This window comes from Phyllostomus discolor, chromosome 2 (genome assembly GCF_004126475.2).
Source record: "Phyllostomus discolor isolate MPI-MPIP mPhyDis1 chromosome 2, mPhyDis1.pri.v3, whole genome shotgun sequence".
Taxonomy (NCBI): domain Eukaryota; kingdom Metazoa; phylum Chordata; class Mammalia; order Chiroptera; family Phyllostomidae; genus Phyllostomus; species Phyllostomus discolor.
This window is the reverse complement of record NC_040904.2, coordinates 95,617,050-95,642,850: the sequence shown is the minus strand read 5'-3', so window position 1 is coordinate 95,642,850 and position 25,801 is coordinate 95,617,050. Positions and strand designations below refer to the sequence as shown.

At 36.1% G+C, this 25,801-nt stretch overlaps 1 protein-coding gene across 4 annotated transcripts in view; it reads left to right on the top strand.

Annotated features, from left to right (window-relative positions):
• LOC114490454 (limbic system associated membrane protein) overlaps positions 1-25,801 on the top strand; it is a 638,505-nt gene that overhangs the window by 385,452 nt on the left and 227,252 nt on the right. For all 4 annotated transcript variants that reach the window (XM_028504441.1, XM_028504440.2, XM_028504439.2 and 1 more), the window contains exon 3: positions 11,080-11,205. In XM_028504441.1, the coding sequence (XP_028360242.1) occupies positions 11,080-11,205 (126 nt within the window). The remainder of the gene's footprint in view (positions 1-11,079; positions 11,206-25,801) is intronic.

The following is a 25,801-nucleotide window of genomic DNA, read 5'->3' as shown; positions in this document are numbered from 1 at the left end:
AAAAACTGGCTGATCTAGGTCATAATTATCATTGTTTTATCCCCTCCTCACTTCTGCCTGAGCTAGCACAGTGCCTTTCTGTGTTGTAGGTGCTCGGTAAATGTGGTCGGTTTGTATTATGTTAAGCATAATAGACAGCAGATTGGACTCTGAAACCTTTATACTTCTATTTTCTACTCACAGCTCTTATCTCTCTGATTTAAAATCCTCTCTGCTTTAGATATAAGAACTTGTTTATAAGATTCTCTTAATAGCTAAATAATTCATCTATGGAATACAAGTAATGTTTACCCCACATTTATTTTTTTAAGAGAGTTAATGAAACACAGAATGAAAAATACTTTGTAGTTTTTAAGGATATGTCATGGTTCAGGGCTAAATCTACAGGCTGTTCATGGAATACGGAATGGGGTTTTAGTCTATAGAAAGATAGCCTGAGTTTTCATCTATTCTGAGAATTATAGTGAACAATTCTCTTTCACATGGAAAAATATCTTTTTTTAATGCAAAGGAGGAAAGGTGCACTCCTCTGTTCTCTGATAAAGTCTCACAGTGCCACTTCTTAGACCTTGGAATTCACTCAGTTGCTATTTGCCACCTACCCTAGGTAGCCTGATATTTTTTAGCTTCTCTCTGCTCAATACCCCCATTTCTGCCAAATAACAAAACCATCTGGTCTGGGTAGACTGTATGTAAAGACTATCCTATCAGTACCAGAAATGAGAAATCTATTTTGCCTAGGAAAGAGGAAGGTAGAGGATTCATTCCTCCCATCTATTGATTAGATCAGCTTCTGGATGCTCTCCCAATTAGCAAAAACAAATATCTAAGCAGCTGGAATAAGGGTCTGGGAATATGAGATTCTGGAGAAGCTGCTGACTTGCTGGGCAACTGAGCCTCAGTGAGCAGACTCAGGATAGTTCCATTTGCTCTTAATTAGCAAGGCAATGACCCATACATGGGAACAGCCATTTGATATCCCACAGAGCAGGCTTATTGCTGAAGCAGCAATAATGGACGCCCTTAGCTGGTCACGAATGCAAATGTTGTTGTCTGAATAATTTGTCCCTTTTCTAAACCAGCCCACACACTTAGATTCCAGGGTAATTTTTAACATTTAAGAAGTATAGAAAAATTCTAACTTAAAGTGCTTTCCTTTCAGGTAGACCAGGGGACTCAACCAGATGCAGATATTCATGCCACACATTCATCACCACAAGTACACAGTTACCCTTGGGTGGTGTATGAATGAGCTCTTAGCACTTCTTGTGCCATTGCTACTGGGTTTGAGTTATTTAGAGCAGTGTGGCCCAAGTTAACCCTCCCTTTCGATAGTGGCTACTGTCTGGATGAGTCTCTAGGGACAGTACCAGGAACTCATGATCACTTGGAAATATGCTCAAGTATGGCTCAAAGGCCCAGAAAAGAAAAAGCACGTCTTACCAAGCTAGTACTGTACCTTTTGTCAGCACAGTAAAATGCCAGCTGCCTCTCAGAGAACCATGGTGAGTGAGGCTTCAGGTACTACCTCAGTTATATCTACAGTTTACAAACTAAGCTGCTCCTGTCTGAATAAAAGAAGATGACTTTGTCTTGACTGCACATTGTTTTAAAATGTCATTTTCATGTGCTGCCTCTCCCCAGTTTCCCTGACTTTAGCACATTACCACTCATATGGCTCTTGGCATTGCCTTGTTTTATATTATATACATTTTATCTTCTCCTCTTAATTGTTAACACATTATTTTTTCCTTATGTTACTTTTTTCATCATTTAATGCATGCATAAATGCAGCATTTCTAATCTCTTCTGGCAGAGAAATTTGAGTAGCTGATACTTATAATGAGTTTCTCCCACCTTCAGTTTCATCTGACACTCAAAGAATCTATAGTTTCCATATTTTTCCTACTCACCCATGAAATCTGTGTCTAAAAGAAATCATGTTCTTGCAAAGTGCTCGATTTCAAATACCTACTTCATAAGCTGCTGTCTCTTGCTTTGTACAGGGATCTTAGTTAGCAGGAATAGGAACCAGTACTAGTGGAAAAGAAATGATCACTGCCAGTTGTGTTCTTCTACTGCAAATCTAAGGCTTCTGGGACTCAAATTACAGATTCAGAAAAACCTGGCAACAGCTGTTATCTATAAAAACAACAAATAAAAGGAGACCTCACTTTTAATGAGACTTACATTTTAGATTAAGTAATGGTGATGGGATTTCCTTTGGAGAGCTTATTCTTGGGATCCCAAGAGTTAAGCTTCTAAAATTTGTTGGCGAAACTTATTTTACTCATCATTGTACACTCACACATCTTTGTGTCACTTTTATTATAGGTATAAAATGTCTAGACATTGACTAAAGGGCTGTACATATTGGCATAGCTCTCTCCATTAGCAGATAAGAACTCAGTATATATCTTTGGGGTGATTTATTGTTGATGCCAATATTAATGATTAATTATGAATTGTAATAATTACCTATACTTTTTGGCAATAGTGGCACCCTTAAAAATATAACTAGAATGTCATTTGCTATAGAAATGTATGAACTACTTTATCATGTTATCCTAGCAAGGGTTAAGCCAACTCTGTTTTATTGCCTAGTTTTAGCATGTAATAAATAATAGCTATGCTTGTAGGACCTTTTATAATTTACAGAATAAGTTCACATGCATTATCTCACTCAACCCAAATAGCAGTCCTATAACAGTGCCTAATATCAACTTTGTACATTATTTCCAATTATCAAATGAGGAAACTAAGGCTCAGAGATATTTGAATAGTTTGTCATTAATTGTTCATTTACTCATTCAAAATTTGTTAAGCATCTACAATGTATCTGCTGAGGGAGATTCAAAAGCAAATATTAGAGAATATGTGGTTGCCTGTGAACTAGTGGTGGGGCAGGATCCAAGCCCTCTTATTTTCAATCTAGTACACTGTGAAACATTTTCTAATCCTGTCATTCATCCCGGAAACTACCACACCATGCAGCAAAAACATGCTTCCGTGGCATTTTCAGAAGCAAAATGTCAGGCTAGATGGATGTTTGATGTTTCACGAGATGAAACTTAAGTGTGATGTTGTGTATTTTTATTCTTATTGTTGAGTTCTTAGATCATGGTTATTAAAGCCAAGTGCTGCTCAAGAAATATCCTATAGGTTTATTAACCCAACTTTTATATAAGCACACCATGCTGTTCCATATAATCTGTTACAGACACAACAAGATATGGTTTAAGCTTCTATGGCCATACCAAAGAAAGGTTAGAGATTAGGGAGTTGATAGTGTGTTTTTAACATGCCCACCACCAATATATACACAGTGATACACTCACTTTGTCCCAACTTTAATTGAACAAATAAGACCAATTTGTTTCTAATCTGTACCATTGGGAATGGCATTTTGAATTACATACAAGTAATAACAGCTAATTATTTGAGGTTAGGGAAATAAGACAACCAACCACTTTTCTTTCCTACTCTGGAACTAACATTTTCCTTCTGTAAGCTGGTTAGTGAGGGACCAAGGATAAAGCTATTAAAGCAGTAACAGCTAGAATTAGACAGTCTTGCAAACCTAGGATTATTTTTAAAACAATATGTACTGACAGATAAGGACCAATGCTAAACATGCAACTAAGTTGGCTTTGTGAATACCCAAAAGAGTTGGGTAAGCAGAGAAGACAACAGTTTACCTCTACAAAAGGCTCCTCTTTAAATCTTTCCCTTATGACTGCTTTCCAATTAGCCACAATTATGATTCTTGAATTTAAACAACAGAAATTGGCTATTCTGATGTTTTTTAAAAAAGAATAATATGGAATAGCTGATTAGGAGAATATGGAGTAGCTCACAGAAACAAAAGAAAATCAGAAAAATCTTGCCTTGGAGAACAGTCGTATGTGCCTCGGAAGTCAGGTTGCAGACATTAGGGAAAAAGAATGGTCCTTCCACAGCTGCTCTTTCATGATATGTATCAGCTAACCATTGCTGATGAATATGCTACTGCGGAGTCAGAGGCACAAACAGTAGTTATTCTTTATTTCTCTCAAACATGCAAGTCAGCAGAGTTAGGCTGAACTTTGCTACGGTGGCTGTTGCTGAGGTTGCCTGATATAGCAAATAAAAAATAGGATACCAGTTAAATTTGAATTTTAGATAACATATATTTTAGTATAAGTATAGCCCACGCCATATTTGGAACTTATACTAAAAAAAGCATTTTTTTGTTTATCTGAAATTTATTTTTAACTGGGTACTCAGTATTTTATCTAGCAACACCATTTACCATGTTTCATTCTCCTTCTCCTGGTACCAACAGGCTCAGTGGGGCATGCTCTTCTCATGGTGATGGCAGAGGCACAGCCAAAGTGAGTCCAGTTGTGCTGGCCCTTTCCAAGACCCTGTTTGTATCTCCTATGCTGATATCATTGGCCAAAACCAGTAACGTGGCCCAGGATTGGAAAATTGCATGCCACCTACCATAGGAATGCATGAGCATGGCAAAGAATATGGACACAGGGAAGAGTGAGAAATTGGGGCCATCAGCACAATCTACCACAAGTTGAATCAGTTTTAACATCTCTTGCACCATTCCTTATAAAAAGCAAGTTCCAGGTAAAGAGAGTCTGAATGGCACAATTTATGTCATAGACCCAATCCTTGGTCAAGGAAGAGTAAGTCACTTGATTGACAGTCCCAGCAAACCAATGGCAGTAGATGAGAGGTGGTTTTCTCAGAGGAAAAACAGGGTGTCTTACTAGAAGAAGGTGCAGATTTGGGCAGGTAAAACACTCCACTATGTCTCTGACATTGCCTGCAGTTCCACTTTTGGTCATGCATAAGAGATGTAAGTCATATACAAGAGAAGAAGGAGTGATTGGAACCTAGAAAACTATAAAAACATGTACAGGCACCTCTGGGTCTGCAAATGCCAGGGCAGACCCTGGAGATTTTTGTAGAGATAAAGGATATGAAAATTACCAAAAAAAAAAGTGAAGAGGGGCAATAAAATCATGAGCAGCAGAATGAGATTGTGTTGTAATCCTAGTTAATATTGGTTCACTCATTTGTCCAAGTACACATAGACATTACCGTAATTTTAGAAACCGCTGTTCTGAATAGAAAAAGCACACATTTGTACTGAATAGAAAAAGCATACATTTCTTTACACAGACTTTATGTGTATTTCAATAGGTGTGTATTTTATGCAATATGTGTGTATTTCAGTAGGTGAAAGAATATCACCTACTGAAATAATTCCGATTTTAAAATTTGAACTACTATTACTAGGTGGAAGAATATCACCTAGTTAATAATTTCAATTTTAAAATTTGAACTACTGTGGCATCTTCATTTTACAGTTTTTTTAACAATGGAACAACATGAGAATTTCTTTGAATAATGAATTTTGCCAGTGTTCTGAAGGTTGGATATCTATATTATATCTTTTACTCAGCATTTTAGGAGATGTTCATCTAATAAACAATTAACTTTGGAACTGATGACATATAATAATAATATGGTATCAAAGGATTAGTGACTTACAGTTTTAAATATTTTGATAAAATTAATTTGCATGGTAAGTAAGGTTTATATTTGCATGTTTCCCAGAAGTATTGCTCTGGCCAAGTTGGTAGCACTATATAGGGCATTTCTGAAAACCAAATACATTTCATAATATTTCACAGATGTTATTGAGGAAATTGATTCAAAGTAATGGGCAAAAAACCTGGTTGTAGCTCATACCATAGATAAATCCCACATTATTTAAAGAGTGCAATGTTAAAAGATGATAAAGATCATTAAAAGAAAAGAAGTATAGATAAACATTTAACTGATATTATGTTAGGAAAGAACCTAATACCCACAAAAGCAATGGAAGAAATCACAAAAGAAAGATCAACAAAGAAATATAAAACTTCTGCAAAACAAAAATGTTCATAATATTAAGAAGTTAGGAATAAATTGGGGAGATTGAGATAACATGACCACAAAGGGTCAATTCCTTATGACATAAGGAGCTCTTATTAATCAGTAAGAAAACAATATAATCCAAACAAATTGGAGTGATCACTGAAACCAAATATGTTGAAAACATCAAATAAATGCTTCATGGCATTACATTTAAGAAAACATAATAAATCACACTAATATCCTGTGAATAAAAATTGTTAGGCAAAACTCCAGAAACTAACCAAATAAAAACAACAAAAAATCAAAACTCAGAGTACTGTGATGACCCAAGAATTCAAGAATTGAGCATACATAAATCTCTATTACAGTGATTTTGATAAATGAATTACATTTGCTGGTACAAATAAGATTATTACATTAAACACTATTCCCTAAGTAGCCATCCTCATTATTGAGAATTAAAATATGACAAAAAATACTATTTGGAACCACTTTTGCAAGAATTAATTTGGTCTAGAGGAAGAATTAAGTTTGGGAAATCTATAAATCTTCAGTTTTAGTCCTGGCTTTGTAATTTCTTAGCTATGTAATTTTTACTCATTTTGCTCCCTGTGTCTACACCTGTAAAATGGCAGTAATGACAACAATACTTTTTACTTACCAGAATCCATATAAAGATTTTACAAGCTAAATGAATAAAACCTTTGAATTGTTACTTTAATGTTGTATTAGCATTGATGGTGTAAATGTAAACTCCATGTATTACTACAGAAAACTAGAAAGGAACTAATAAACTATTAAACTAATAATGTTTATATATGACTCCTCATAGAAAAAAAGTTAAAACCCTGAAAAATCTATAATTGAGGAAGTTGGGCACCAAGTTTGTCTTGCTTCTTAAAGTACAAACATTTCTCTGCCCTGTGGTCAATTCTTTTAATTAAGAGTCAAAGAAATTGATAGTAAAATACATGACTAGAGGGGTAGCTACAGAAATACTGATAAAAGCAGTGTTCTATTGGTTCAGGATAAAAGCTTTCTCCTGTCTGACAAAAGTTCAATGAAATGACTTCCTTGAGCTCAGAAAAAAATGTTGTGGTAAATGTTGTGATAATTTTTTTTTTTCATTTTGTGAGTACTATGTTCCAAGTACCATGCTCTGTAAGATTTAGTGGTCAAAAAACCCTCCTGTCTGCCTGTTTTAGTTTTGTGATGGGCACAGGTAAATAATCCAGCAATGCAATTCAGGGGCACAGTGTCATGAACAGAGGAGGGTGCTTCACCCAGTATGGAGTCAGAAGGGGATGGAGATGGGGGTAGGGAATGACAGGGCAGTCTTCCAGGAAAAAGTGAGAAAATAAGCTGATGAGATAAAACCTGAAGAAGGAAAGTGGCTAAACACATGCAGAGCTGAAACAAAAACATTCCATGTAGAAAAAAAATGTTAAATGCCTAGGAGAAAACAAGGATCATATATTCCAAGAACCAGAAGTTGTTTGATCTGATTGGATGATATAACACAACAAGATTAGGAAGTAAAGTTAGAGAGAGAACCAGGGACCAATAATGAATGGCCTATTCATCCATATTGAGAAATTGGGATTTTATTTGTAGAACAATGAGATTAATCAGGGAATACTATACCCACATTTACAATTTATTGAAAAATTCTGATTGCTGTGTAGTATATGAGTGACAATGAGCTTAAGGAGAAGAAGGCTAGAGGCAAAGAAACTAGTTGTGATGTTCTTGCAGAGATTTAAGGAAAAAAAGTTAATGGCTGGAAAAGGATAGTGGAAATAGGGGTTGAGAGTAATGAGTCAATGTAAAGATTCATTAGCCACAGAACTTGGGGATCCATTTTATATGGGACAGTAAAGGGGAGAAAACTGTCACAGGAGATAAACCTTTTTTTTAGCTTGGGCAACTGTTTGCATGGCGACACCATTTAATGAGATAGTGTACACAAGATGACAAATGTTCTGTGAGAAGGAAGATGATGAGCGTGTTGAATCTTGGGCATCTGTGAGGCATCTGATGGAGATGTAGAGTAGTTAAACAGAAAACTAGGTATAAAGGTCATGAGACAAATCAGATGTAAATACTGATTTGGGAGTCATCAATAACATGGGTTATGCTTCTGAAGCTAGAGAGAGGATGAGATCACTCACAGTGAATGACATGAGGAAAGAAGACAGTAATCAAGCCCTCAGGAATACAAATATTTAAGGAACAGCACAAGATAAGCCCAAGAGTTAAACTGGGAAAGCTGGTCAGAGAGCTAAGTGGAAAAGCAGCTGAATTTGGTGACCTAGAGACTAAGACAAGAAAATAATTAAAGAAAGAGGTTATGGTCAACAAAGTCATATACTTCAGAGAAAAATAGGATAATAACAAATATTGATCATTGAACATAGAAATAACATGATTTCAAACAAACTGGTGAGATTCCTGAGAGCAGTTTCTTTGGAGATAAATGAGGAAATCCAGATTGCACTGAAGGTTGAAGTGTGAATTGGAGATGAGATGTGGTAAGGAACAATTCCTTCAAGAAATTTAGAAAGAGAAAAGTTGAAAGTTAGCAGAAGGGCAACACGGGATTTTCAGAGGGATTTTTTTTTAGAGCAAAAGAACTACATTATTTATAAATATTGATGGGAAGAAGCTTGTACAAAGTACCATAAAGTAGGAAGATAAATAATGGAGTGAAACCTGTTGATAGTGAGCCAGAGAAAGATGTGATGCAATGTCAACATGATTAGATTTCTAACTACTCAACAAAAAAACGTTTTTTGTTATCTGTCAGTATCTGAGATCCAGGACCAGAGTATATTGTCCTTAATTAGAAGAAACAATGTTGTTTGGTGGCCAAAACATAAGCTGCAGTCAGTTATTATAAAATTTATCCCCAATTATATGACTACTTGTCTATGTACCATTGAGCAAGTGACTCACTTTGCATGCCATGTAAATTAAAGTCCTTGGTACATATTCTTCTCATAAAAGAGGGATTATATGGGTAAACTGTATCACAGATAATAGCTCTGAGAGCTCAGCCATTGGAGATTTTTCTGTTTTATAAATTTGAATGATTTTTCTACTAGGAATATAAAGCATCCCCCCACCCAACTCCACTTTCTTTGTTTAATATAAGAACACATTTTTATTTCCTCTATGCTGTGTCCCTTGCAATTCAGAATTAACTACAACTTGACTAATGTGAGCTCTTACAATTACTATATAGATTCCTGTTACAGGTGTCACATTGTTAAGGAAGGCACCTAGGATGGCTAAATGTTGTTTCATCATAGATTTGCATTTTATTTTAGTGTTTTGGAGATGTTCAGAAACTTTGCTTATTCAGTTGGGAATTAGAAACTGCAAATATTAAACAACAACAGAACAGTTGTAAGTCCACCTCTCAGTTGTAAATCCATTTATAATTCTTGATGGGATCACCCTTGACAAGCCATTTTTCCTCTCTATGTCTCCTATTCTTTTCTCTAAAATGGGTATAACTTCTCAGGTCCACATTGTACAAGTCTAGAGGTATATATTACAAGTCAATGTGTGCATATAAGAAAGCAACCCTTAACCCATATGGATACAAGGGGAAATAAATAATGTATAAATAGAAATTACATTCTGTTTCTGTCAGTAGGTTTGTTTGGAATCACTAGTTTCCACCCAGAGACCATATAAGATGTCATTTTGAGAGGAGCCTTAAAATAACGAGAGTTCTCTTCCTACTTCCTTCTTGAGACACTCTGATCTAGTCAACTGCCAAGTATCATCAATGTCTCTGAACAGGGATCTGTGGGGATTATACACTCGTATTAGTCAGGCAGCTGTCTCTACAAGCAGAAGATGTTCCTGTTTTATTTGTCACCACACAGAGCTCCTAATGGGCAGGAAGGGCCAGAAAAAGTAAGATTCTTGGACTCCTTCAGGCTTTCATGCCCTCTCCTTTTCCTCAACACACACCTCAGGGACAGCATAAGCAACTAAGAGTGTAAAAAGGAAAGTCAAACCAGAAACTCCAGTATTTGTAATCAGTGCATAACCTCTGTGATGAAATTTGTGAGTAATTCACTTTCCACTTGAGCCTACCAATGCGAGCTCTAATGTGGCTGCCCTGAACGCTAATGAAGGGAGTCAGACGGCAGGCAGTACCGCTAGCCCTTGGGGACTCATTTCTCACATCACCAAAAAGTAATTCGCATCATTTTCAGCCATCTGGTAGCCTGGACTGTGGAGATGAAGTTTCATTTAAGTAGTACTTAAGAGCATGGGCCCTGGAGTCTACCTCGTGTCAAATCAATTTTCTGCTTCTCACCTAGTCTCCTTTAGACCTCAGTTTCCCACTTATAAATAAACCCTCAAAGGATATTTCCTTATTATAAGGAGTTACTTAGATAATATTTGTAAAACACTATATATAGAGTCTTGTGATCATAAATAATTAAAATTAGCTATATTAAATTAATAGTAAATGGTGATAATATTTACTAGGAATAATGGTATTTTTTTGTAATGTCTACCTATCTGTAGGCCTTATTCATTCAAGTTTTAAGCTCTAAGGTATATTATCTGACCTGCCACACACCAAGATTATATTTAGAGACTGTCTATTTTAGTGATTAACTGATGGTTCCCTCATGTGGCTGGATTATAGGTAACCACATTTTACTACATCTTAATAACACAACTATGCAATCTCATGCTAAATAACACTTTTTCCTGACATTTGAAGGAGAGATTAGATTATATTAATTCTATATACATAAGAAAATAAATGTAGGTAACAGTAAGAAAAAAATATTCTTATATGCATAAATGTCCATGATCTGTAATATCCAAAAAAGCTCATTCTAATAAGAAAAGAGCTTACACATTTTCATTATACCACTCTGTGTACTTCCTATAGCACTTGTCCATTGTGGGAAGAGTCTCACCTTATAGTAAGACTCATGCTTTTTATCTGCTCACTAAGTCTCTAAGGAGGGCCTGAAGCACCCCGGCTTCTTAACCCCGAGATTCAGAAGTTTTAAGTTAGAAGAGCACTTAGCTCATATGTGCCACTTCTGGTTGCATGGACCAGTGCTGCAAGCCTGTTTTCACTGACACAGTTAAACTTTCGATTTGCTTTTCTCCTTACAGTGCCACCAAAGATCTCCAACATTTCCTCGGATGTCACTGTGAATGAGGGCAGCAATGTGACCCTGGTCTGCATGGCCAATGGCCGTCCTGAACCTGTTATCACTTGGAGACACCTTACACCAACTGGTAAGCAATGCTCCAGTCTTCAAAATGCCACATACTGTGTAAGATCTGAAAGACAAGCATGGATCCTGTTATTTAAAATGAATAGAATTATGACATGGAAGTTAATTAGGGTCTTCCCTGGCCTTCTATATGAAGTCTATGACCATGGTGTGTGTGTGTGTGTGTGTGTGTGTAAATGTATGTGTGTGCATTTATATATATATAATGACTAAATATATATATATAATTTTATATATAAGACTAATATATATAAAATTTTATATATATATTTATGTATATATAAAATTTTATTTCCAATAGAACACTTTCCCAAGGCAACAAATATGGAAGCATTAAATGCCTTAAATGACTCCATATTATGTCTAAAATATATGCCAGTTTGGCACTTGAGTCTCTTGGGACAATATTTTGTATGGATTAAATTGATATACTTTGTGTGTTTTTTATTTGTCTTTGCTTTGAACTATAGTTTAGTAACATTCAGCACCTTATGAAAGAAACTTTTCATGAACAATACAAAATTGTGAAATATAATGTCCTGTCCTTGTCATCTGGCTCAGTAGAGAGGCATAAGTGCAGGAGTTCATTATGGGTCCCTATTGGTGCTAACCAGTACAAGTCAGAAAAACTTTTTCTAGGTATGTCTTCCTCATTCCCCCCTCCTCTTTCCCACCACCATCACCATACCTGGGTTCTGAGGCCCTGCTGTTTTTTGAACTTCATTGAAATATTTTACCAAATTATCAAGGATTAACTGTATACATAACCTTCTACTCTACAAATTATATTTACTTGTATGAAAAGCCATGCCTTTGCAAATACACAGTCTGTAGAATGGAGACTTCAGTTTAATTTTTCTGGAAAGAGGAGGTATGATCATTAGTCTTATAAATTATCATTTCTTTTAGTAGATAACCCCCAACTTTTAACTGATTTATATCTGCTTTAAATTTTTATAAAGTTTCTTTATATAAGGATCTAGAGATTTAATTTATAATTTTCATTTTAGAATGAACACCATGATATTTGTTGTGCAAGGCTAGACATACAATAGAAGCTATCCTGAGATATTTACAAAAGACCAAGGTAGTATTTGGTTACAGTGTTGTTAAAAAAAATTCTATTTTGTGGTGTGAGAATATTGGCCTCCATTTTGATAGACATCAAATTAACTTATCAAGTGAAGTTTTGATCAATCTATGGAACTGTCTTTTATTTAAACAGCTATTCTTATTATAGGCTTCTGCTTTCTTGAGAAAATGTTACTCAAAAGCCATCCTTGCTATTAATGCATGCAACTTGTCATTTATTTATTTATAATGCATCAAAAATAAATGAGGCACTACTTCTGAGATCAAGCTCATTTCCTCTCAAACCCATTTTATACCTCACATGGGAAAAAATACTCATGGAAAATAACCTGAAGTGTGAACCTCTGGGTATCATATACCTCATATACTTTTTTTGCTGGATTAAATTAAATCACCACAGCACATTCTACTTAGATGAAATTATATTAAACCCAATATCATACCACCTACCCCTGTCCCAATAAGAATTGCTTTTACTGAATGAAAGTTTGGTATAAAACTATTGGCCTACATTTAAAGATGTTATAAAAGATCTCTAAAATCATTGCATTTATTGTAATATTTTTGAAAGATTGTTAATTTTATTGCACAGTTTCCTTTTCAAGGGCCCTTTGAGAAAATTCCTCTTTCCATTATTTCTCCTGTCCTTTTTCCTAAGCAACTGTTTATCTTACTAATGAACCCAGTGAATTTTTACAGATGATCATGAGTTCTTCATTATATTGAATATTACCAAATATAGAGCCAAATTTGTGGCCCATCTCTAAAAGAATATAGGAAATCATATATAAATTACATGCTAACAACATGGATTTTAAGCAAATTTAGAGATTTTATGACATCAAATCTTTGCATTCTTCTTGTTTCCTTAACATTTTTATATTGTCTCATCTTCTATAATTAATTTAAATGTGCATGTGAAATATGCTATTTATAATCTCCCACTTTTTATAAAAATAGTTATAGAGAAGAAGGAAGATAGATTATATCCAATTTATAATGAAGGAATGAACTGCATTAATAAAAATATTTTATTTCTTTTGGTGCATTATTGCTTAGTGGATGTTTTTTCCTCAGGCAAAAATGCTACTGGCGACCTGAACTTAAAAATATATTCTTTATTACTTCTATAATTCAGAATAATAATTTCAACCAGAGTTTCAAGGCCTTCCCAGGCTTGGTTACAAGTTTAGAGCTTTATGGATAATCTGGTAAACTTATGGATAATGAACATGTGATCTGAACCTTGAATAAACTGGTTATCCATGATGTTTCAAGTCAACAAAGGCCAAAGATCAGGCCAGATCTTCCACATTAAAGGTGGCATTTATATACATTCAAGGAACTCTCAAAATCAACTAGAAAAACAGGTGTCTTCACAGGGTTTCTCAACAGGCAGGCCAGGGATCAGCAAACTACAGTCTCTGGACCAAAGTCAGCCTGCTCCACTTTCAGAAAGTCTGAAAGCTAAGAATGGTTTTTAAATGGTTGGGAAAAAATCAAAAGAAGAATTCTATGTTTTTCATGCAAAAAATATATGATATTCAAATATCAGTGCCCATAAATAAAGTTTTATTGAAACACAGCTAAGCTCATGTATTTTTGTATTGTCTGACTACTTTTGCTCTAAAACAGCACAGTTAAATAGTTGCAACAAAGGTGGCTTAGCCCCAAAAGCCGAAAATGTTTTCTATCTAGCATTTTACAGTATAGTTGCTGTTCAAGACTAAGTCTTGGAGCACAGGACAAGGATTTTCTGAACTCATCTTTGACCCCATAGGGCATTGGAGATCATCCATTAAGTTCCTAAGGACATCTCAAGGGAAACAATTTTATTCTTCTATAATCCTCTATCCAGACCCTTTCTGTGGGTCAAATTCTATTCTTGCACATGCAAAACTAGCTCCCCGCTGCAGTCACAGACTCAAGGACAAATTCGAATTCTCCCTTACAACAGGTATTAATTTCCAAGCCTACTCTTTCATCTCTTTTACATCTGACCTAAATAACCACCTATCTGATCATAATCATATTCCTAGTGACAGGAAAGAGAATTTGCCTTTAGTGTTCTATAAAGGATACTAGGTTTTTTATTTTTATTTTTATTATCACTTTTGGGTTTTGTGGGTTTCTTCTTTTACTTTTTTCAAAATTTGAAAATGGGATGATCTTCTTTACCCTATAATGCAAAAGCCTTTCTTGGAGATACCCAAAAAATATGCTGTGTTCCCTGTGTGGCAGCAAAGCTACCTGCAACCCATGGCCATGGGAGGAAAAAAATCCAGCTAGCTTTGTTCAATTATTAATTGTGCCTTCAACAGTACAGAGTGTAACTGCCTTGCAGAGGAAATGTACCTGTAATTAGCACAAACCCACAGGCATATCCTGCCCTTAAAGGGGGAAGATTCCATGTAGGGTTCACAAGTACCTGACTACCTGTTACATGATGACATGGGAAGAGAAAGGGAAGACACTGCAAGCTTTATTTTTTATGAGGTAAATATGTATTGCCTCTTAATTTCATGGGTTTTTTTTATTTTAGATTTGGTCATTTTCTTTTTCTTTCTTTGGACACCTCAAATTTCTTTTCAAGTATAGTGCAAAAATTTTTTAAGAGGGAAATTAGAAGAATGGTAAATCTTTCATATATATAAAATCAAATCATGTACCTGATTTAGATGGAGAAGAGAGATTGATGCATTCTGTAGCTGTCTTTCCTGTCTTTCTGATTTTTTAATGTTTCTCTCCTCTTCAGATATTTTATATAGTCAAAATGATGTGTTGCATATATGGTTGTTAAATGTGACCTATTTTCTCTGTTAATTAAGTTAGACTTTCATAATCCTGTAACTCCCAGAAGGCGATTGCACCGTAACATGTATTTTCTATGGAGTGTTTGATCTCCCTTCTGTGAGCTATGGTACTCCCATCTTCATTTCACTTTGTTTCTAAATCTTTCTTCTCACAATCCGGAGGAAGTCCCTTTCTCAAGTGTGCCTCATGTGGTGTCAAGATTGCTCAGGGTTACAGAAAGTTTTTATGCATTTCATTTCTGTACATGTTTTTACAACCTCAGTAGCTTTCTGTACCTGAAAAAAAAAAAAAGCACATTGATGATTTTAGCCAACAGACTGAGAACAACTTAATAACTGCTATACAATTCTCTTGACCAACCTGGAAACCAGATTTGACATTGATACAAAGTATAGAAATTCTAAGACATATTTTGTATTTTGATAGGGTGGGTGGAAAACAATGTGCTAGAAGGAGCCGAGAGGACTCTAGAGAGTCTGAAATCGCATGTCTCATTGGATGTTGGGTTTTAATCACTTGGTCAGACATTTCCTTTTAAACCAAGTCTGAATCCTTGCCTGATGGTACTCTTAAACTCCATTAATGCTGTAACCCCATCTGTCTTCTGATTTTATAACTCACACAGTTATTATTATTTCCAGCCTAGGCTCTGCTCTCATGGGTTTAGGAGAAATATATAGTGTAAAAGTAAACTAATTTATTAAGTTGAATTCCAGAATTACATCTTATATATGTTATAGGTAACTATCATCTACTCTTTTTAGTTAGCATTATAGAATTAGTATGACTTCAGACTTCACACAGAGAATATGTGATGTACAGTTTTCTCAGGAAATTCTTTCTCTGAGATTTTTCCTGAGATAAAACCTTCCAGAAGGTTCTCTGAGTCAATCTTGGTAGTATACAGATGTGAAAGAATCTAACTGAGCACTTTGCAGGTAAAGTCTCTTGTCTATATGGTGAAAATTTAAATGAGATTAATGGTTCAAACTGTTCTATTCATTGCTTTCATTTATTTCTTGTATTTTTATTTTGAATATTCCATTTGTCTTTACAAACAGCAGAAAAAAATCTCCTTTTTTTCATTGTCTTACTTGTATATTATTTTTAAATATGTCATCCACCAATGTAGAATTATATTCAGATTGACCTTGATCACCATCTCATAACTTACTATTTAGGTAAGAAATATTTATAGAATGCTTACTCTGTAAAAGGACAAAGTAAAGAACAAGATAGACATGGTCCCTGCACAAATGGAGCTTATAGTTCAACAAGAAAGCAGAGCATTAAACTAATAATTGCATGAATAACCATTTAATTGGATTTATATAGTATAAAGGAAAATTATAGCATTCAATAAAACCATAAAACAGAGCCATATAGTAAAATCTGCAAGGCCAGCAAAGCTCCTCTGAGGGAAACTTATGCTGAGAACTCACGGATGAACTAACCTGACCAAGAAAATAGGGGAAGGAAGGGTATCCTAGGCCTATATAATAATGCATTTAAGAATCCAGGGAGCATCTTTATGTGAAACCATGATGTTAGTGGTTGGCTATGCTACCTTTGTTAATATTTAAATCTATTTTTAGCACATATATATTTTTTTTACTTTTTAATACTACTGTTTTTTCTTCTCAAAAAGCAAAAAATAGATAAACAACAATACAATAATTTAAAAAAAAGAAAAATCTTACTATATATTTTTTCAGTACCTTACTTATATGCTGGTTTTAAATATATAATACTGTATATATCAGTATATATACTTTCCCAGAATAACAAGCATATAGACAGTTATTTGTGTATATGAATATATTAAATTTAGGTCAGAAACATATTCTTTTCTCGCATAGATGATTTCAAAGAAGCCTAAGCAAGTCAACACAAATCTTTTTTCAGTAAACTTATCATTAAAACAAATGGGTAACTTAGAAAATAAAGACTATAAAATTTAACCACATGATTACTAGGATCCAAACCTTAAAACTCCTAGACAAGATTCATAATAACTAGCATTATCAACCTTCAAGCTATGGAAGGATCTCCATAACCAGATGCACGGGCCATTCTGAACTGCTGGTCCTCATTCTTATCCTAATCACATCTCTATTGAATCCCTAGACTCTTTCTGAGGAGAAATGAATCACGCTGGATGGGTGCTTAAATGACTAGCTTGGACTCAAGTGCTCTAAGACACTTTGGAAGCTTGGGTGGGGGACGGGGAATAGCTTAACCATAATCTTTGTACATTATCTAGTATAACATAAGAATCCACATCTCTCAGCATCACCACTTCAAATATCTTTGTCATTTTTCAAATAGTATGTATTTTATCATATTTAAAATAGGGTTAGACATAGAATCTTTATCAAAGATTATCATGAGACTTACAGCCAAGATGGAGGCATAGGTAGAAACACTTTGCCTCCTCACACACCAAAGAAGGACAACAAATTTGAAAACAAAAAACAACCAGAACTTCCAGAAAATTGAACTGTATGGAAGTCTGACAACCAAGGAGTTAAAGAAACATTCATCCAGACTGGTAAGAGGGGCAGAGATGGGCAGTTGGGGCAGAGAGGGTACAAGGCAAGGCAGTGGCTACAGGACCTGGGAAGGGGAGGTGGAGGCTGGCAGACCAGGTGATCCCACATTTCCATGCAGATACACTGGGAGGAAAAACTGGGGAGCAAGACAGACCTCACAACCCAGGGTTCCAGCACAGGGAAATAAAGCCTCAAAACCTCTGACAGTAATAACCTGTGGGGGTTGCAACAGTGGGAGAAACTCCTAGCTTCACAGGAGAGTTTGTTGGAGAGACCCACAGGGTCCTAGAATATGCACAAATGCAGCCACCCAGGAATCAGCACCAGAAGGGCCCAAATTGCTTGTGGGTATTGGAGGAAGTACTGAAAGCTGGCAGAGAGCTGAGCAAGTGACATTGTTCCTTCTCAACCCCCTCCCCAACATACAGTGCCACAATGCAGCCACATGGGTTACCCCACCCTGGCGAATACCTAAGTCTCCACCCCTTACTATGAAACTGGCACTTGGAGACACACACACACAAAAGGCCCTAATGAAAGAACAGATTAAATCTACAGAAAAAAGTAAAACTAAGTGATGAAGAGATATCCAATCTATCAGATGCAGAGTTCAAAACACTGGCAATTAGGATGCTCACAGAAATGGTTGAGCATGGTGGCAAAATAGAGGAAAAAGTGAAGGTTATGAAAAGTGAAATAAAGGAAAATGTACAGGGAACCAACAGTGATGGGAAGGAAACTGGTACTCAGATCAACAGTTTGGACCAGAAAGAAGAAATAAACATTCAATCAGAACAGAATGAAGAAACAAGAATTCAAAGAAAAGAGGAGATGCTTAGGAACCTCTGTGACAACTTTAAACATTCCAACATCCGAATCATAGGGTTGCCAGAAGAAGAGGAAGAGCAAGAAATTGAAAATTTATTTGAAAAACAATAATGAAGAAAAATTCCCCCAATCTGGTAAAGGAAATAAACTTCCAGGAAGTCCAGGGAGCTCAGAGGGTCCCAAAGAAGTTTGACCCAAGGAAGCACACACCAAGGCACATCATAATTACATTAGCCAAGATTAAAGATAAGGAGAGAATCTTAAAAACAGCAAGAGAAAAGGAGACAGTTACCTACAAAGGAGTTCCCATAAGACTCTCAGTTGATTTCTCAAAAGAAATCTTGCAGGCAAGAAGAGGATGGAAAGAAGTATTCTAAGTCATGAAAAACAAGGACCTGCATGAAAGATTACTGTATCCAGCAAAGCTATTATTAGGAATGGAAGGGCAGATAAAGTGCTTCCCAGACAAGGTAAAGTTAAAGGAGTTCATCATCACCAAGCCATTATTACATGAAATGTTAAAGAGACTTACCTAGGAAAAAGAAGATAAAAAATATGAACAGTAAAATGACAACAAACACAACTAACAACAACCAAACCTAAAAAAAAAAAAAAAACAAAAACTAAGCAAACAGTAGAACAAGAACAGAATCACAGAAATGGGGATCATATGGAGGGTTATTGGCAGGGATGGAGAGAGGGAAGAATGGGGGAAAAGGTACAGGCAATAAGTAGCATAAATGGTAGGTACAAAATAGACAGGGGGAGGTTACGTGTAGTATAAGAATTGCAGAAGCCAAAGAACTTATATGTACAACCCCCAGACATTAACTAAGAGGGGAGATTGCAGGTAGGAGGGAGGGTGCAGAGTGGAGGGGAATAAAGAGGGGTAAATTGGGACAACTATATTAACATAGTCAATAAAATATATTTTAAAAAATAAAATAAACTATAGATGATCAAAAACAAAAAAGGAATTATCATGACAATTAAAAGAAAATATGTAAACAAATTCCTTAGTACAGTATTAGATAATATTGACATTCTTACTTTATTATTTATTTTAATTATACTTATCCACTCATCAGCTTTAATGATAATTTGGAGGAATAGCCGTGATTTAATTAAAAACAACCTCCATGACACCTTTATCTAGGTCTATCATCCATTTGAACACAAAAACCAGGGAGATTTTTATAATGTTGTTATCAAGATAAGTTTTATTTTATGTATTATATTGTATCACATCTCAACATACTCACTGGAGGTGTTCCTTTTTCTTTTTTTTAATATATTTTATTGAGTATGCTATTACAGTTGTCCCATTTCCCCCTTCTCTCTCCTCCACCCTGTACCCCCTCTCCCACCCACGTTCCTCCCCTTTAGTTCATGTCCATGTGTCATACTTATGAGTTCTTTAGCTTCTACATTTCCCGTACTATTCTTGCCCTCCCCTATCTATTTTCACCCTACTTTCTATGCTACTTATTCTCTATACCTTTCCCCCTCTCTCCTCCTCCCACCCGGCTGCTGCTAGCCCTCCATTTCTGTGGTTCTGTTCCTGTTCTAGTTGTTTACTTAGTTTCTTTTGGTTTTGCTTTAGGTGTGGTTGTTAATAATTGTTAGTTTGCTGTCCTTTTACTATACATGTCTTTTCTTTATCTTCTTTTCTTAGATAAGTCCCTTTAGCATTTCATAAAATAAGGGCTTGGTAATGATGAACTCCTTTAACTTGACCTTATCTGAAAAGCACTTTATCTGCCCTTCCATTCTAAATGAGAGCTTTGCTGTATAGAGCAATCTGGGATGTAGGTCCTCGTCTTTCATGACTTGGAATATTTCTTTCCAGCCCCTTCTTGCCTGTAAGGTCTCTTTGGAGAAATCAGCTGACAGCCTGATGGGAACTCCTTTGTAGGTTACTGTCCCCTTATCTCTTGCTGCTTCTAGGATTCTCTCCTTCGTTTTTACCTTGGCTAATGTAATTATGATGTGCCTTGGAGTGTTTCTTCTTGAGTCCAACTTCTTTGGGGCTCTCTGAGCTTCTTGGATTTCTTGGAAGACTGTTCCCTTTGCCAGATTGGGGAAGTTCTCCTTTATTATTTGTTCAAATACGTGCTCAATTTGTTGCTTTCCCCCTTCCCATTCTGGTACCCCTATAATTCGGATGTTGGAACGTTTAAAGGTGTCCTGGATGCTCTTAAGCTTTTCCTCGATTTTTTGAATTCTTATTTCATCATGCTTTCCTGCTTGGTTGATTCTATCTTCCTCTGGTCCACTGTATTGTTTTGAGACTCAGATTCCTTCCTTTCACTATTGGCTCTCCTCCGCGTATCTTTCTGCATCTCTTTTATGGTAACCTGCATCCTTTCATCTAAATTGCGCCTAAAATCACCAATTCCATGAGCTTTCTCTCACCAGTGTTTTGAACTGTGCATCTGATAGATTGGCTATTTCTTAGTCGCTCATAAGGATGAGTCCTGGGGGACTGATCTGTTCTGTTGGAAACCTATCTTATGTCTTTCCCTATCTCTCCTTTTTTTTTTTTTTGGTCTGGTTGCTCTTGTTACTTTGGGGGGTGGAGCCTTAGGTGTTCACCGGGGCTGGGCACCCCAGTCGCTAGATTGTGACGTTATATGTGGGGGCGGGGGCAGGAGCGGGAGCGGGACGGGAGGGAACAATGGCAGTAGTTCCGTTCTCCTGGGCTCAGACTCTTCTCTGGGATCCTGGGCTGCAAGCTCTGCCCTGGTCCGCAATCGCCGCCTCACTGGGTCCGCCAGCTGCAGCTTGCGTGCTCAGGGATCACCGCTGCGTTCTTGCGCCCCAGATGGCTATTGCGCCGATTTCGCGCCAAATTTTCCCTGACCTCCGCTCGCTGCCGACCTGCACCGGCCCTGCGCCCGCCTGGCTTGTCGTCTCCTACCAGTCTGGATGTACGGGTCTACTTCAACTTCTTGGCTGTCTGACTTCCATTCAGATAAATCCTCTGTCGGTTCTGAGTGTTATTCTATCTGTAAATTATTGTTGTTCTAATCTTGGTTGTGCGAGGAGGTACGGTACGTCCACCTATTCCTCCATCTTGCTGGAAGTCGAGGTGTTCCTTTTTCAAAGGAACAGGACAACTATTTCTTGTTAGGGAAAGATTTTCTAGTATAGCTCATTCATGTGTCCATGATTCTCTTAGGTGACATTTTGCACCAAGTCTGGCTATGTAACAGCAAATACTTATTAGCTGTAGATATGTAGAACCTATAGGTTGTAAATTAAAACACATTATTATTATTATTATTATTATTATTATTATCATTTACAAAGTTGGAGTTTCAGACAATAATTGTACTATGACACCAAAAAAATGACCTGCAAAGTTCATGATTAAGCCATTGAACAACAACAGTGGGGCTATACAATAAAAACAAAACAAAAATACAAAATTAAATATAGGTTTATAGAGAAGCATATTAAAAAGTCAAAGTGATTGTGAAATTTGAAGTGGACAAATGTTAACACAGTGCAGTTCATTAAGATAAGTACAAGTTGATTTACTTGAGAGACAAACAAACCACTGTAGAAGAAGAGACATTGAACTCACAGCATATTTGATATGGTTCATATATACAAAAAAAGGTCAGGACAGGTTATCTAATTCTTATGGACCACCTACAGTTAACTCTGGAATCCTAACTGTGGATGTCAGCTTGGTCTGTTCTAGGAACTGTCATGAGATGTCAGAGTAGATATCACTTAGTTTCTTGGTAAGAAGGGCATTCCTAGCTCCTAGGAATCAAGGCATTAACTGAGGGTAGTTGGAAACAAAGGGACCAGAGGATAAGTTCAAAAAGATGCTCAGAGAAGAAGATAAAATTTGTCTGAGCTAGAAAATTGGGAGTGAGACTGGACTCTTTTCTTACTTTTCTCCAGGAGTGATTCATTTGACACATTATCTTGATTCTACCTCCTTAGTAGCCACCAATTCATTCTTATTCCCAACATTGTCACTGTCACAATGTAAGTAATCCAAGATTTCTCTTACCTGCCTGTCAACCGTTATTCAATTGGACCCTTTGCTGCTAGATATTCCCCCCTACTACAAAAATACTACTTCTAAATATTAAAATGGCAAAGTTGATTTCTCTGTTTAACTTCCCAACTCCTCAATCAGTGCCTTTGGGATAAAGTTCCAGCTACTGAGCATTAAAGCCCTTCATTCAGCTTCGAATTCCTAACCCCCTAACCAGTCAACCTTGTGTTCTGTATAGATTACAGTGATTATATTTTAAGAATATGCCTTGTCCGTTTGCTTTTGAGTTTTTTCCACATCCTGGTTTTTCTTCTTGAAATATGATTTCTTATCCTTTATGTGTCATCATTTTTCCAGTATAACTTTCTCTTGCGAGACCTTTAAGTTGACACTTCTTCCGGGAAGTCATATATAAAACTAATAAAATTTCATCTTAATGATATGCAACCTATAGATTGTAAGCTCTATAAAATACAGAAACTATACCCTGATCATATATATAAATCATATGTATAATAGGCTGATCCATCAATTCAATTGTTCAATTAAAGTCTTCGTTGAAAATAACTGTTGGGAAATAACATCAGCAAGTATAAACTAAATGCATATTGATAAGTAATTTAAGCCTGAATGGAAAGCAAACTGCAAATGATACAATAAAATTATAGAACTAAACCTATTCAAGTAATAGTTTAATTAAATTCTTTCTGAGAAGGCTTTGGGCATTTCAATACAGTTCTCTGTGGAGGTCCTGTTCAGATCCTGCTCTCCTTGTGTTGTCCTGATGTGCCAATTCACTTCTCCCTGACTCACATCATCCAATAGGCTGCAGAGAGTGCTCTGAAATCCTCCATTCTTGTCTCAGATTCTCTCATATTCTTTTTAACATTCATTTATTATCAGCAGCTGTTCTCCTTCTCAGCCATTATCACACTCAGTAATTGTCTTAAACATTTGTTTACTTTTTTACTATTTTCCTCATGAAAGCAGGCACCTGCAAGTCCTTAGTTCCATTATAATGCCTAGCAAAGAGTAAATACTCAGTAAATATTTATTGAATGCATTACATATTCTAAATAAACATCAGACTCTGTTAGAACCTGCTTATAGTTTAGACTTTAAGAACAATATTCATAAAGTATAGTTTTGCTTGATTGAATAATACACATTTCAAATATATAGGATATTTTCTTTCATTAAGACACTGAAATGTTTACTGCAGATTTCTGTATCTGGGAGTTTTTGTTTTGTTAATGTGTAGCATCAAAGCTTTCAGCACTATCCCTCCAATGAACTAGTGCTATAGTTGTGGTGGGATGTGGGGGGGCAGGGTTGGGTACCAGAAGTTCAGGCCCACTGCAGCTTTGGTAGTAGAGAACAGTTCACAGGATGAGTCGGGGAACCTCCTTTGCAAAAAAGAAACCTCCATTACAGATCCATAAATTGTATAAAATCTCCTATGGTTCACTATAAACCATTCCACCTGGGTGTGGCCACCTGTGGCATGATTGTCTTCTGTACTATTATATAATCAAATCTGACCAGTCATCATAATTACCTAGAGGTAAAAGTTGTTCTTTTTTAATACAGATTTCCTGGCTCACCACACACTTAAATCATCCCTTTTGGTGAATTCTAGGATTCTGTAAGAGTAATGTCTCCCAGTGAGTCAGATGACTAGCCAGGGGAGAAGGATGATGACTACATAAGCACAGGAGGGCCAAAAGCTTTAAAGGAGTGATTGTCAACTTTATTGTGCTGGAAAGTCATCTGGAGAATCTTGTTAAAATACAAATTTTGACTTACTAGGTCTGGGGTAGATCCTGAAATTCTGCCTTTCTAATAAGCATCCAGGTAATATTGGTGCTATGAGTCCATGGATCACATTTTAAGCATCATTCTGGATCTTGACATTAGAGTAGGTTGGAAGATACTGGGATGTATGAATAATCTACCACAGAGAACACGTAGGTAAGTTCCACCAAATACACAGTGTTCACCAAGTGTTACATTTCTTGTTTTATATTTCAGTTTATCTGTTCCACCATAGAGATTTGGAGATGATTCAGAGAATAATGCAAATAATTACATATCTAAAAAGTGAGGTTGACCCTTGCCTATCATGGTTGGATCAACAGAACTGGCATCACTTTGGAACTTTATAGAAATGCAGAATATTGAGCTCACTCTTGACCCACTGAATCAGAATTTATATTTAGTCAAGATCCCTAGGATTGTTTAGATGCACTTTAAACTTTGAAAAGCCCTGGACTAAAGGTAAAGAGACTTTGCATGCAGAGAAAGCTGTTTTTCTAATTATTTGAAATATAAAAACTTTTCCCACTTTTCTACCAACTAGTAACCCTAAATGCCATCCCCACCCACCTCTCTTCCTTCCAAGTGCATTCCTACCAAGAAAATTTTTTTTAAATGTGGTGGGGTTGGGTTAAAATACTGTGCCATTGACTATTTATTGCTTGGAAAAGAGAGCATCTAACTTTATCTACATCAGATGTTGCTGCTAAATATTTCAGGAAAATTTAGCCTCGTTTGTGAAGAAATACATCTGAATGACAGTAGCTACTTTTCTCATCATCTTTTATAATGGCTTGATCTGCAAAAATGTAGACAATAGCATGTGCCCTTCCTGTCTCACACGGCTGCTTTGAGGGATCAAATAAAATAATGAATATGAAAGTAGTTTGAAAAGCATGAAGCTCTCTATAAATCTAAGGGATTAACAGGAGCAGTGACTTGGTAGAAAGAATAGGGCATTCAGAGGCAGAGCGCCCAGGTTTGAGTCTGTTCTCCACCATTTACTTTCTTTGGGATTTCAGGTAAGTCACTTAAGTTCTCAACTTTTCATAAGTAAAATAAGAATATAATAGTTGCTTACCTATCAGGATTCCTGTGTTCTCTTAAGTGAGATAATGTGTATAAAAATGATTTATTAATGATAAGGCATTATTCAGATGCTATCTGTCATTATACCATCTTAGATTCTGCAGTGCAAAATATATACTTAAATTGCAATAGTCATTTTGGTTCGATAGTAGAAAGGACTGACTGCAAGAGTATAAAACACTCCATTTGACCAAAATCAGTAACAAAGCAATGGTTCTCAGATTGTGGTCCCCAAACCAGCAATCACTCATGAACTTGTTAGAAATGCAAGTTATTGAACCCCATATCAGATTTACATGAATCAGAAACTCTAGGCTGAATGATTTGTACTTTAGTAAGTCCTGAAGGTAATTCAGATGCACACGAAACTTAAAGAACCCCCGAAGTAA